General features: G+C 43.7%; 1 protein-coding gene across 1 annotated transcript in view; it reads left to right on the top strand.

The window, feature by feature from the left end:
* The window catches only part of RAB31 (RAB31, member RAS oncogene family), a 129,063-nt gene that overhangs the window by 73,765 nt on the left and 42,608 nt on the right, over window positions 1-12,690 (top strand). The window contains exons 4-5 of the mRNA XM_042962336.1: window positions 10,199-10,270; window positions 11,333-11,439. Coding sequence (XP_042818270.1) covers window positions 10,199-10,270; window positions 11,333-11,439 — 179 coding nt within the window. The remainder of the gene's footprint in view (window positions 1-10,198; window positions 10,271-11,332; window positions 11,440-12,690) is intronic.

Here is a 12,690-nt window from a genome sequence, read left to right as displayed (position 1 = left end):
TTTGTAGGAATTCACCTGCAGTGGAAGAGGGTCAGTGCCCGGTTTTGCTTTCCTCTCCCCATCACAAGAGAACAGTGTTTTAATTAGTGCAAATTGAGATCCTGAGAAGGGAAATATTCCTTCTCTCCACCCTTTGCTCCCGTAACACTCCCCGGAAGGGAAAACCAGATGAAGATTATGTGGCAAGGAGAAACATCAGAAGCTTGCAAATATGGCACATGCTGTTAAAAATGAAGTCAACAGCTCCTGATAGGGCGGTGCCACCACATCTGCTTTGAGAAGAAGCCTCAGGAATCACCGTATTTAAAAGCGGTACAGTTGAAGAGGTCCAGCGGTATTTAAAAATTGGTGACAGAGGGGCGCCTGGGTGGCCCAGTCAGTTGAGCATCCCTCTCTTGGTTTCTGCTCAGGTCATGATCTCACGGTTTGTGGGTTCAAGCCCCACGGGGCGGGGGCTCTTCACTGTCAGTGTGGATCCTGCTTGGGATTCTCTCTCTCCTTCTCTCTGCCCCCCCCCCCCTCGCTCTCTTGGGTCTTTCTCAAAATAAATAACTTTAGAAAATAAATAAAAGTTGGTGACAGAAACTGCCCAAGGAAAGTGTGACTGTGGCATTCGAAGAGGGGCATCGGACGGCAGAGGTGTGGGCACCCAGAGAGCCGCCTTTAATGGCACATCTGGTTCCCATTTGGGGGTGTTGGTGTCATTCAGGAAATTAGGAGTTTCGGTGCAGAATGCCACTGGCAGGAGGGAAAGAGGAAGGACATGTCCATATATTAAAATAAATGTAGTAAGCCCTGAGGGAAACTCTCCAAGCACTTCTGCCCTCAGCCAGTGCGCTGGGAAAGCCGGAAGTGAGGGACCGGAAGCGGGAAGTGAACAGACAGGAAGCGTGGAGAGTAGAGGCTCAAGCCTACGTTGATCTTAAAAAGCAAGGCTGGGCCGCCCCTGCCTGCAAGTAGCCCCTGCCCCTTGCCCCTTCTACACCCTCTCTGTCACAAGAGACCCCACTGTTGTTCTTTGTTCCCCGGTGGGTGTCTCCCCCTCCTCTCTGGGCCTCCAGGGCCGCCTGCCCTGCCCCCTCCGTGGGGACAGGGTCTGGGAGGGACCGTGACGCCGCTAAATGAAGATGCTTCACAAATCGGGCAACGACATTTTACTGGAGTGTGTTTTAGTCTGGGACGCCCTAAGCAGCTTCTAGTTATGAAGCATTGTCTCTGCCTCCTGGGTTGAGGCCAGTTTCCATTCTCCGACGCTCAGAGGGCCAGGACTGCAGGCAGCGTGCCGGAGACAGGCGTCCCGGGGCTGGGGTTGCGCTTATTAAGAATCTAAGAAGCACTGTATCTGGTTGTGTTTTTCTCCTCTTTCCTCCCCCCCCACCCCCCCAGTCCCTCCTCACCCTCGCCTTCCCGCCCCTCCCCGTCCCTATTCACTTCTTCATGCACCTAATTTCCCAAGTCTGGCCAAGATACAAACCAAACGGTGTATGAAGCCAGTGAATGCCATTCTTGACAAGGAAATGAGGCACATGGACTTCATTTAATAACAAAAGAGGGTGCTCCTGAAGGCCAGAAGGACGTGTCTAAGCAGGAATAGCTGGAGTGTGCTTAGAACACAGAGCTCCCTGTTTGGAGACATTGAAATCCAGGCAGCCCCTTTGAAGGCGGGCCTGACTCCACCCTTGTCCTTCCCCTTCTCTGTTTGTTTCCTATATGGCTGCTGTAACAGATTACCACGCATTTGGTAGCTCGAAACCGCACAAGTTTACTTGCTCACGGTTCAGAAAGTCACAAGTCCTTGAGAAGGGTGTCACCGGGCTAATAACCAAGGCATAGGCAGGGCTGTGTTCCTTTCTGGAGGCTTTGGGGAAGAATCCGTTCCTGGCCTTTTTCAGAGGCTGCCCGCATTCCTTGGTTTGTGGCCCCTCCCTCCATCTTCAAGGCCGGCAGCAGAAGCTCTTCCGTGCTCTGACTCTCTTGCCTCCCTCTGCCAATTGTAAGGACGCTTAGGATGACACTGGACACTGTATAATGGAGGATAATCTTTCCATCTCAAGGTCAGCTGGTCAGCAACCTTAATTCCGCTAGCAGTCTTAACCCCCCCTGGCCATGTGCCATAACATATTTCCTGGTCCCAGGGATTAGGATGTGGACATCTTTGGGGGCTGTAATTCCACCCGCCAACTCCTGTTTCCCCATCGCTTAGTACCTGTCATGTACCACGTGTTCAGTAGATACTTGTTGAATGAGTGAAAACGCGTGTAAGCCCGTATCTGCATTACGTCAACTGAAGCAGCATTTCATTGCAGAGAAGCAACTGAGAAATGGAAAGACGCATGGAATTTGGAGTCAGAAGACTGTGTTCAAGGTCTAGTCACACCATTGAAGAGCTGTGTGTCCGTGGGCAGTTGATGTAACCATTCTGAGCCTATTTTCTCATCTGTAAAATGGGAACAGTCTTACCCAGTGAACTTGCCTTCACAGGGTTAGGGACTCATCGCATGTGTTCCATCGTTAACATATTTGTTGAGTCCCTGCTATGGCCCAGATAGGGGGTCGGGGAAGGGTCGCACAGGAGGTGACCCTTGAAAAAGGTGTGAATGAAGTGAGGGAGTGAGGATATCTAGTGGAGGGTGGTCCAGGCTGGGGAAGGCATGTGAGATAAGCTTGAGGGCTCCACGTGGCTGCATGTTCAGGGAGCAGGGAGGAGGCCAGGGGCTGGAGAGAGAGGGCGGGGGAGACGAGCCTAGTGCCCTAGTGACACCATAGGACGCAGTTTGGATTTTATGCTTAGTAAATTGGAAGGGTTTTGAAAAGTGACACAGTTTGAAGAAAAACGTCAGTTCCTTTACAGTTAAAATAATATGATGTCAGGTATTTGCTTCAGAAGGTTTTAGCAGCGGGGTGGGAAGAGAGGTGGAAACATGCCCGTGGCCATGTATTCGGGGTGATCTTGAGGCTAGGGAATGAGAATCTGGAAGCACATTGTACCATGCTCTCTTCTGGTGCGTATGTTTGAAAATTTCCACAATTAAAAAGTTAAAAATAGATTCGATGGTATGTGTAAATAACACAACTCAGAAGTTAAAAAAAGGATCCCTCTGGGTGCTGTGTGGCCAGCATGGAGGCCACTGCAGTATTTAAATGCCGTAATGGAAACTTCCAGATAGTCCAGGAACGATGCACTCAGGCTGCACTCAGTGAACACAGCACAGTCCTGGGTGCCTGGTGCTTTGGGGATGAATGAAACCACACGCCTGCAAGTGTGTGATTCTGATCCGTTTCTAGCAAGGTGCTGTCATAGACTCGGGAAGCTCCTCAAGGGTGCCCAGCAAGGCAGGCTTTCCTGCGGGCACTGTGGTGGCAGGGCTTCAGGACAGGTGCCGCTGCCGGGGGGCACTGGGTTAGGCCCCGCTGTGGGGCCCACAGAGCAAAGTGTCTTCTGCTCTGGGTGTAATCCCAGGTGATGTTGGCTTGCTGTCCCATTCTGCAGGGAGGCCTCTCGAAGATGGGATGTTTTCTGTGAACAGGAGGCTACACACAGGTGGGAGAGACCAAAGCAACCTGAGCAGAGTAGAGAGAGGGAGAGCCATGACCAACCTTTGTGGCATTTCCTTCAAATGAATGGTGACTGTGTGTGATGAGAAACACAGATAACTTAGGGACAGGGTGGGGCAGAGTTCTGGACTTTGAGGAAATTCCATTGGCTTGCTAACAGACAGGAATTAGAGCTGAGGTTCTCTGCAGTTGGGTATTACATGGGTGGGGAAAAATGTATTTCTGCATCATTTCAAGACCTTGACTTCTGTCTCCTACATTATTCTAAGGATCAGAATACTCTAGTTCATTGCCTTGTCTTTTACAAAACACGAATCCATGCCCTCCCCACCAACACCGTTTTTTTTTTGTGGAAAGAGGTTTGGATTTGGGTTGTATCATTTTCTACTAGAGAAGGTTTGCACTGTACCTCGTCAAAAAGGAGCCACATGGAGGTCAGGTTACCTCTAAAATCCAGCTTCCTTCTGATACTTTGGCTTCAATACTTTGATCCCCTAATGCTGAGGACACTGTTTGACTTTAATTGGCAAAAAGAAAGAAAGAAGAAGGAAGGGGAGGGAAAAAAAATCCCTTCTCATTGTAAAAGTAATGTAACCTATTAAAATTAAAAAAAATCTGCACGCATCAAAACAAGTGGCGGGCTGCCTATAATGGCAGTATTCAGAAATCATATCGTTAATAGTCTGCTGTGTAATTTCCCAGCCCTTTTTCTTTTCAACTTTACCTACTAATGGGTTTTAGGACATCTGAGTGGGCATATTAAATAGGCCTCTGCTTTTCTGTGGAGAGAGAGGGTCTGTGTAAAAATCAGAAACATTCTTCTGAATGGCACATAAAGAACATTCAGTGATGGTTTTTCCATTCAGCTTTTGCCAGCTGGGAATGTTGGGAATGTCAAGAATTTTCCTCTACCACTTCCCTCTTTGTTTGAATCCTAATGAACCACGGGATATGTTTTGGCTTCTGCCCTCGACTGTCCGTGGCCTCAGGGTTCTGTGGGATGCTGAGAATTTCTGATCCTGTGCTGGCACCAGAGGCAGAACAGCATTGACTCCCGGGCTGCATTGAAGCGACTCACCAAGGACACTGTTCTCTGAACATCGTAACACATAACCAATCCCTACAAGTTCCCGGACCTGATGCCAGAGCGCTCTGGCTTCGATAATTCTCATCTGGGGAGGCAGAGCCCTGCTGGAACTTGTCCTTGTTTGGAAACTTGATGTATTTTCCACTACTGCTCATTCTTGACATGCACGATTTTTTGCGGCTGTGGAATTTATGATGCCACAAACCTGCATTTAAGGAATTTTGCCTGAAGCAGACTGGGTGGTCTGGAGGATTTGGATATTTCCTGGAATAATAATTTCCACTGTGTGCTGAGTAGTGTGTGAATGTACAGGGTGGTGTGGGATGGGAAGAAAGGACATTTGTGTTATAGGTAAAACACTCGGAAGAATCAAGAGCAGGGCAAAGGGAAGAGGTTTCATCCAGACTCTGTCCTGCCTTGGCCATGAGTGTCATCACAGAGCTGGAAAAACCTTAGTTATCACCACCACCACCCCAACCCCCACAGCTACCCACAGTTTACAGAATAAAGAAACCAGAACAGAGTCAGGCAGCCAGGCATGGATGTCTCGATTCCCTTTGAGTCTAGATCTTTTCGTACTTTGCCCTTAAGGTGGGTTCTGAGCATACCTGGGCTCAAGATGTTAAAAAATGCTACTTGGATGGGGCGCCTGGGTGGCTCAGTCGGTTAAGCAGCTGACTTCGGCTCAGGTCATGATCTCACGGTCCGTGAGTTTGAGCCCCGCGTCAGGCTCTGTGCTGACAGCTCGGAGCCTGGAGCCTGCTTCAGATTCTGTGTCTCCCTCTCTCTGACCCTCCCCCGTTCATGCTCTGTCTCTCTCTGTCTCAAAAATAAATAAATGTTAAAAAAATTTAAAAAAAAATGCTACTTGGAAAAAGGGAAAGAAAATTGAGAATTCTGAGTTAAAACCAAAACAAATAGGTTTCTTGACTATACTAATTTTCAGAGCTTCTCACGCACTAATAATACTTTGTAAATCTCCAAGGAAGCGTTATCATGTACAACGTTGTCAAACTTACTTGGCCAAGAAACCTTTTTTCCAAAAAGCACCTCATGGGCCCAGGGTTCTGCAGAAGACCCTAGGGAAGTACCAGACTGCTCTATCTTGCCTCTTGTGTCATCTTCTGTTTTTTCAGAAATGTAAATGTCACTGCTGCCTGGAAGTCCATTGTATGGCTAAGCCAAATTTACGTTTCTGGTCCCTGATCGTTAGACGTTGACGTCGGTTCCAATTTGTCAGCATTACTGATGATTCTGGAGTGAATTTTGGTGACTCTGTGCCCATCTCTGATCATTCCCTTCAGCAGTGCCGTTGTTGAATCAGTGTATGAACATTTTCAAGACTCTTGATATTCCTTGTCTGGTTGTTTCATGGAAAGATTATGCCCACTTTATCCTTCTCCCAGTTGCTGGAAGTGGGGGCAAGGTTAGCACGCATCTGTAAAAGCTAAGTCTGAGCAGCTTGAAGAAGACCATTCCCCTCCCTCTTATTCTGTGGACATACAACAGTTAAAAAACACACAGTCACACACACGAAGGACATACACAGCCATTTCTTTTGAGAGTCAGATTGGCTTTTCATAATTCCCCGTGCTGCTTCTAAATAACTAAAGAGTTATCTGAGCACTTTAGTTGGGCATTCTAGATATTTTGTTGGATAGTTAGGAAAGAAGGGATTTTGAATTGGCTTCTGTCATGCTCATTTTCAAAGAACCTCTCAAGGTGAGATTTAAAAATTAGATCAACCTCATGTGATCGGGAAACTGTTTCTGGAAGAACCTTTTTAGGTAAGTGTTTTTATCAGTCTTAATTCAGGCTCTACGGAAATTGAGTTATGTCATGTCGAGTATTGAAGCTAATTGTGGTGCTTTTGTTTTTATATTTGTATGGGAAAGAGTATACACATTGTAGGCTAGAAGTGATTTATCGTTTTGTCCTCCACAAATATTATCCGTTGGTCAATGCATTATTGGGTTTTAGAACTGAGACTTGAACTTTTAACTCATTAAAACTCCCAAGTCCCCGGCAATAAAGTCATTTAAGTGGCTTCACCAACGCATTTATTTCAAAATGATTCCATTTGGGGGAAGGAAAGAACAAGTAATGCATTATATACAAAGATCTATTCAATAATTCATGAGACCTGCACACCAGTGACCATTTTAGATTCAGTTCATAGTATTGTAGCTGAAAATGAACTCTGTCTTAAGAAGATATCCACGATTTGCTCCTCTTTGTGCTTGAGTCCACAAGTATCTTGATTTTTGAGATACAGGTTTTGTTCCTACGTGGTGTGTTTACGTGGACCTTTCTTATTATGGAGGCTATATTGAAAAAAAATGGGCGTTTTATATAATTGGGCTAAAAGGACACTTTATATGCATTCTTAACCCTTAGCAAAGCAGGAGTGTTTCAGAAATACGTTCCTTTTATCCTCCCTTTGGGCAGGAATTCTGACTTTATTCTCTACATGTGGATTGGATTGCTAAAGGACAGATTAAAAATAGATTTAGTGATGTCTAACAATTACAACAGACACCCAGTGTTGGGCACTGAATATATATTACATATATAATATATATGTAAATACACCATTTACACATGGTAAATGGCCTGCTGTCCTCCAGGGGGTCCTGGCAAGTGGCCAGGGCCCGGCAGCTGGGAACTCCTGGGTTCATCCTGAGCTCCATTCAACCCATTCCCTTTTCTGAAAAACCACAAAGGCCCCATGGCTATTTCTGTTCAAGGTGGAGGCTTGCACCAGGGCAGGAGAGTTGAGAAAGAGCCTGTTTCCTTCCACACTCTGGAGAGTGCTGCCCCAGCCCTCTACAGCACATTACGAGGGATGCCTCGGGAACTAACGTACTTCAAATCTCCAAATAGGATCATTTCAATTTGGCAAGGCTTTATTCAGTGATAAGTATTATGTGGGAAACCAACACGAATGAGTGAGATGGTTTTGTTGGAAAAGCTTCAGGATCTATCCTTCTTCCTTCCCTCCCTGCTCCTTATCCTACTCTCTAATAAAAATGGTTGCTTTTTCTTTTCAACCTAAAAACCTATGTAAAAAAATTATTGTAAACATTTATGCTCTACAGACTCTCATGAGAAGAATGTACAAGTCACTAGAAATCCCACTGTTAACATTTTGAGAAACATTGTTGTAGCCGTAGACATAGACAGACCACCTCACATTCTATTCTAAGTTATAGTATGCTTCATAGGCAGCTTCGAGACTGTTTTTTTCCCCCCTTTAACAGTATGTAATCGTTTCCTAAAAATAAAAACCCTCACCATCATTTTAATTGTTGCAGAATATTCTGTTATATACAGACACCATTAATGGATTCTCTATGATGAACCGTTAGGTTGTTTTCAAATATTTGCTCCCATGTGTAACATAGGGATGAGGGCCATTGTGTGTGTGATGAGCTCCTTTAAGTGGAGTTGGTAGGTCGAACAATATGCACATTTCAACTTTTGGTATATATTACCAACAGCGGCTTTTAAAGAGAGTATCTCTCTGTTTTTTAAATAAAAATTATATATTTAAGGTGTACAACATGATTTGATGTACATACACATAGTGAAATTGTTACGACAGTCAAAGTAATTAATGTATCTTCTCACATAGTTACCTTTTCCCTTTGTTAAACGATGATAACACCTGAAATTTTCTCTCTTGGCAAATTTCCAGATTCAATACACTATAATTAACCATAGGCATCAGGCTGTGCCTTCTATCTCTGCAACTTATTCGTCCCATGTAACTGCAACTTTGTAACCTTTCACCAACATCTCCCCAACCCCTCCCCTCCCTGTTCCTGGTAACCACCCTTCTACTCTCTGCTTCTATGTATTTGACTTTTTTAGATCCCATGTATAAGTGAGATCATGCAGGTTTTTTTCTTTCTGCATCTGGCTTATTTCATTTGGCATAATATCTTTTAGATTCATCCATGTTGTTGCAAATGGCAGGATCTCCTTTTTTAAGGCTGGGTGATATTCCACTGTGTGTGTGTGTGTGTGTGTGTGTGTGTGTGTGTGCGCGCGCACATCACCTTTTCTTCCTTTCTTCATTCCTTGATAGACACTCAGGTTGTTTCCATGTCTTGTCTGTTGCAAATAATGCTGCAGTGAACATGGAAGTGTGGATATCTCTTCGAGGTATTGAAGAGATTTCCTTTAGGTATATAACCAAAAGGGGGATTGCTGGATCATATAGTTCTGTGTTTTTTGTGTTGCCTGCATACTGTTTTCAATAGTGGCTGCACCAGTTTACATTCCCAACAGTGCATCAGGGTTCCCTTTTCCCTTTTCTCCACATCCTCACCAATGCTTGTTATCTTTTTTTTTTTTTTTTTTTTAAGAGAGAGAGCATGCACACATGAGTCGGGGAGGGACAGAGGGAAAGAGAGAGAGAATCTTAAGCAAGCTCTGCACTCAGCACGGAGCCCGACACAGGGCTCAATCCCACGACCCTGGGATCATGACTTGAGCCTAAACCAGGAGCTGGACGCTCAACTGATTGAGCCACCCAGCAGCCCCCCCCTTTCTTTTTGATAACAGCCATCGTAACAGGTGTGATATCTCATTGTGATGTTGATTTGCGTTTCCCTGAGGATTAGTGCTATTGAATGTCTTTTTATAAGAAGGTCTTCAAATTCATTCCCAGGTAACATATGAGAGTGCTCCCCTGCCCGAATCCATACCAACTGTGGATATAGTAAATCTTTTTAATATTTAATAAGTTACTACATGCCTCTTCATTGCTTTTATTTTCATTTCTTTTACTGTAATTGAATGTTTCAAAATATTTACTGGCAATTTATATCTCTTCCTTGGAGATTTAGCTACGTGTATCCTTTGACAATGTTTCGCCTGAGCTATCTTTTTCTTACTGGCTTTTAAAACCTTTCCACGATGTATCCAGATGTATCCAAAGATCTATCCTTCAAAATATTCGTAGACTCTGTATGTATCCTCAGCATAATTATCTATCATGTTTAGAGATAAAGGATTCTAGTGACCAATGGGACTTGATTTGCTCACATTTTGAAATGGAGCTCATCTGTGTCACTGTGTTCATTTGAGGGATGGCAGCCGTGTAGGCTGAGGGTGGCTTGGGGAGGTGTCCTGGCTCAATGTTCCTCATTAAAGGCTCAGTGAGGGTCTTGTGATCTGTGCCAGTCTCTTCTTGTCCTCCCCTTGGCAAGCATCTTTTTCTTACCACTCTGTCATCCTAATGAGATGTCCGTGGATCCGTCGTATCAGATAAGTGATGAGCAGTGGAGAAAAGAAAATTCATAGAAGAGTAACATTTAAAGTAAAACGTGTTTTTGGCCTTTTCCCAAAAGTGAATTTCATGGTCTATAAGCCACAAGCACATGTGTAGTCAAGGAGGAGAATTTATTGCCTAATACGAACCGTGGGAAAATTCTAAGGGGAGTTCAGGGATCTTATAGGGATAATGTAGGATGAAACTTTTATATTTTAATTTGAAGTTGCATGAAATGTGTTGACTTTGGCCTAAAACTATTCATTGTTCTTAAACAGTTTCATTCACTGGCTCCCATGTACTATCGTGGATCCGCTGCAGCTGTCATAGTATATGATATTACCAAACAGGTAAGAATGTCCCCTTCACAACGGCCCCATTTGTGTTGATTCTCTGTCTTCAAAAGACCAAAACAGAGACTCCTGCTTGTCATGCCAGGAGCCTGGAATGAGATTTCATAGCATGGTAGCCAGGGGTAATCGACACCATCTATTGAGTTTATTCACCTGTATATAGTGAAGCATTTCAAATTTTTCTACCAAATTAAGTAAACAACAATGATCATTCATTTTTCAACTTGACCGTCTGCTTGTAGAGGCAAGGTCATGTCTGCCAAGTACCCCTCTCCAGAATGTCAGCCTTTTAAGTGGAGGAAAATGATTTGGTTAAGTTCTGCATGTTTTGTGATTATGGGATCCTTATTTTCTATTAGTGTTTGCATCGCACTACTTAAAATGTCAAGGATAATGTTTATGTATGTATTGTATATATATGTATATATATATATATATATAGTATGCCACATTTTTAGTTATCACGTTGGGGATCTAGGCTATCCATCAAGTAACTGCAGTGGTTTGCTGACTTTCTTTTTCCATTCCTGGAGTGCTGACTCAGCTCACAGGACTGCTGGTTTAATGATCCAGCGCTGTTACCATCCATGAGTTCCTGACCACTTCTACCTAGATGTGGTGTCTACCTTGGCTGGTTTGCTGGAGGATGGTTGGGAGTAGGGGCAGAAAGGAAATCAGGATTTCTCTGTCTGTCTCTCTCGTGTGCGTGTATTCTTTTTCTTTCCTGAAATAAGCACGAACATGTCTAGTCCTATGACTTAGTCTTTTTCATGCTGAGTCAAGGCTGTAATTTTCAATTGGTGTTATTTATAGAAGAAAATTACTAACATGACTTTCTTCAGTTCATCAAGTTTCAATTTTAGAAAAGGAAAGTTCTACAGGTTATTTAAGTGTAACTTAGCTAATAAGTTTTGTGCCAGGACAGGGGTGGGATGTCAATGTACATGAGTTTCCTGAAAATATTTTCGTCTATTAAATTGGGTTGGGTTTACATTTCTACTTGGTTGAAATACTGTGTTGGTGGGTCTTTCCAATGATTGATTTACACTTTGGGTCTAGGATTCATTTCATACCCTGAAGAAATGGGTGAAAGAGCTGAAGGAGCACGGTCCAGAAAACATTGTAATGGCTATTGCTGGAAACAAGTGTGATCTCTCAGACATTAGGTAAGACACATTAAAAACTGTTCTTGGATAGTTAACATCCTCCGTCTCTGAATGTCCACATGTAAAAAGCTGTCATACCTGTGTTGTTAAGGCTGTTCTCCGTATAATCTTAGGGTGATGTATCGAACCAAACACTTTGGTTTCCCTCAGAGATACTGAATTGTTGACCTTTTTTTTTTTTCTTTTTTAACCTGAAACGAGATTTGCAGGGACCCAGTCTGTAGGGACTAGAGATTTGATGATAGCTCTATGGAGCCTGATAAGCTAGCTATTTTTACTAAATAAAAATGCTATAAAAAGGAATAGTGAGTGGCACCTGGGTGGCTCAGTCAATCAAGCATCCTACTCTTAATCCCAGTTTAAGTCTTCATCTCATGGTCGTGAGTTCCAGCTCCACATTGGGCTCCAAGCTGGGCGTGAAGCCTACTAACAAAAAAAAAAAAAAAAAAAAAAAAAAAAAAAAAAAAAAAAAGGGAATAGACAATATGTATCATCTATCTGTATTCCCCTGGTTAATTCAACTCTCAGCAATTCAGTCGGTGATCTTCATGAAGACAAAGACATCATGCCTCAGGTTTTGCTAATCCAAGGGTGATTCAGCCAACATTTGATAAACAATGGAAATAGATCTTGTAAAAGCTCTTAACATGGCCTTTGACAAAGAGCTCTGTTTCTTTGGGATTTCAGACACTTTGTATCACATTGCATCAGGTTGGTTTACAATAACAGCCATAAACACCACTTAATCATTTGTTTTTCTGGGGACTGGACAAATGTCTAAACTCCCTAGACTTGGGTCAGATCTCTCCATTCTTTACTGTGACCCTAAAACAGCTTGCTTGTCTAGAATTGCAACAGAATCACTAACTTTTGTCACGGGGTTGGGGGAGGGCGGGTGGCTAGAGACCGTGTTTTGCTAGGGAAGGTTCTATCATCTGACACCATTGAGTTATAGCAAAAGCATGGCTGTAATGGTACCAAGCTTTGTGTATTGCGGCAGAACTGATAGAGTAGAAGTTAAGCAGACAGTTATTTAAAGTTGACTGGGATTATTTAGGATTCTTGGTGACATGAAACGGAGTCCCGCTTGAAATTATTTTCAGGAGGAAGGGAACTTATTGGAAGGTGCTGGTATCCCCACGGTAAAAAAAAGCAAGGCTGCCTTTAGCTTTGGCATTTGATATGCTCCATATTTAGTCTCTGGCACTCTCTCTGTTTCTAGTTTAAATTGCCAATGGAAGGATCTCCCCA

Source organism: Panthera tigris, chromosome D3 (genome assembly GCF_018350195.1).
Source record: "Panthera tigris isolate Pti1 chromosome D3, P.tigris_Pti1_mat1.1, whole genome shotgun sequence".
NCBI lineage: Eukaryota > Metazoa > Chordata > Mammalia > Carnivora > Felidae > Panthera > Panthera tigris.
Note: the sequence above shows the minus strand (reverse complement) of the source record. Positions and strands in the feature narration are given on the sequence as shown.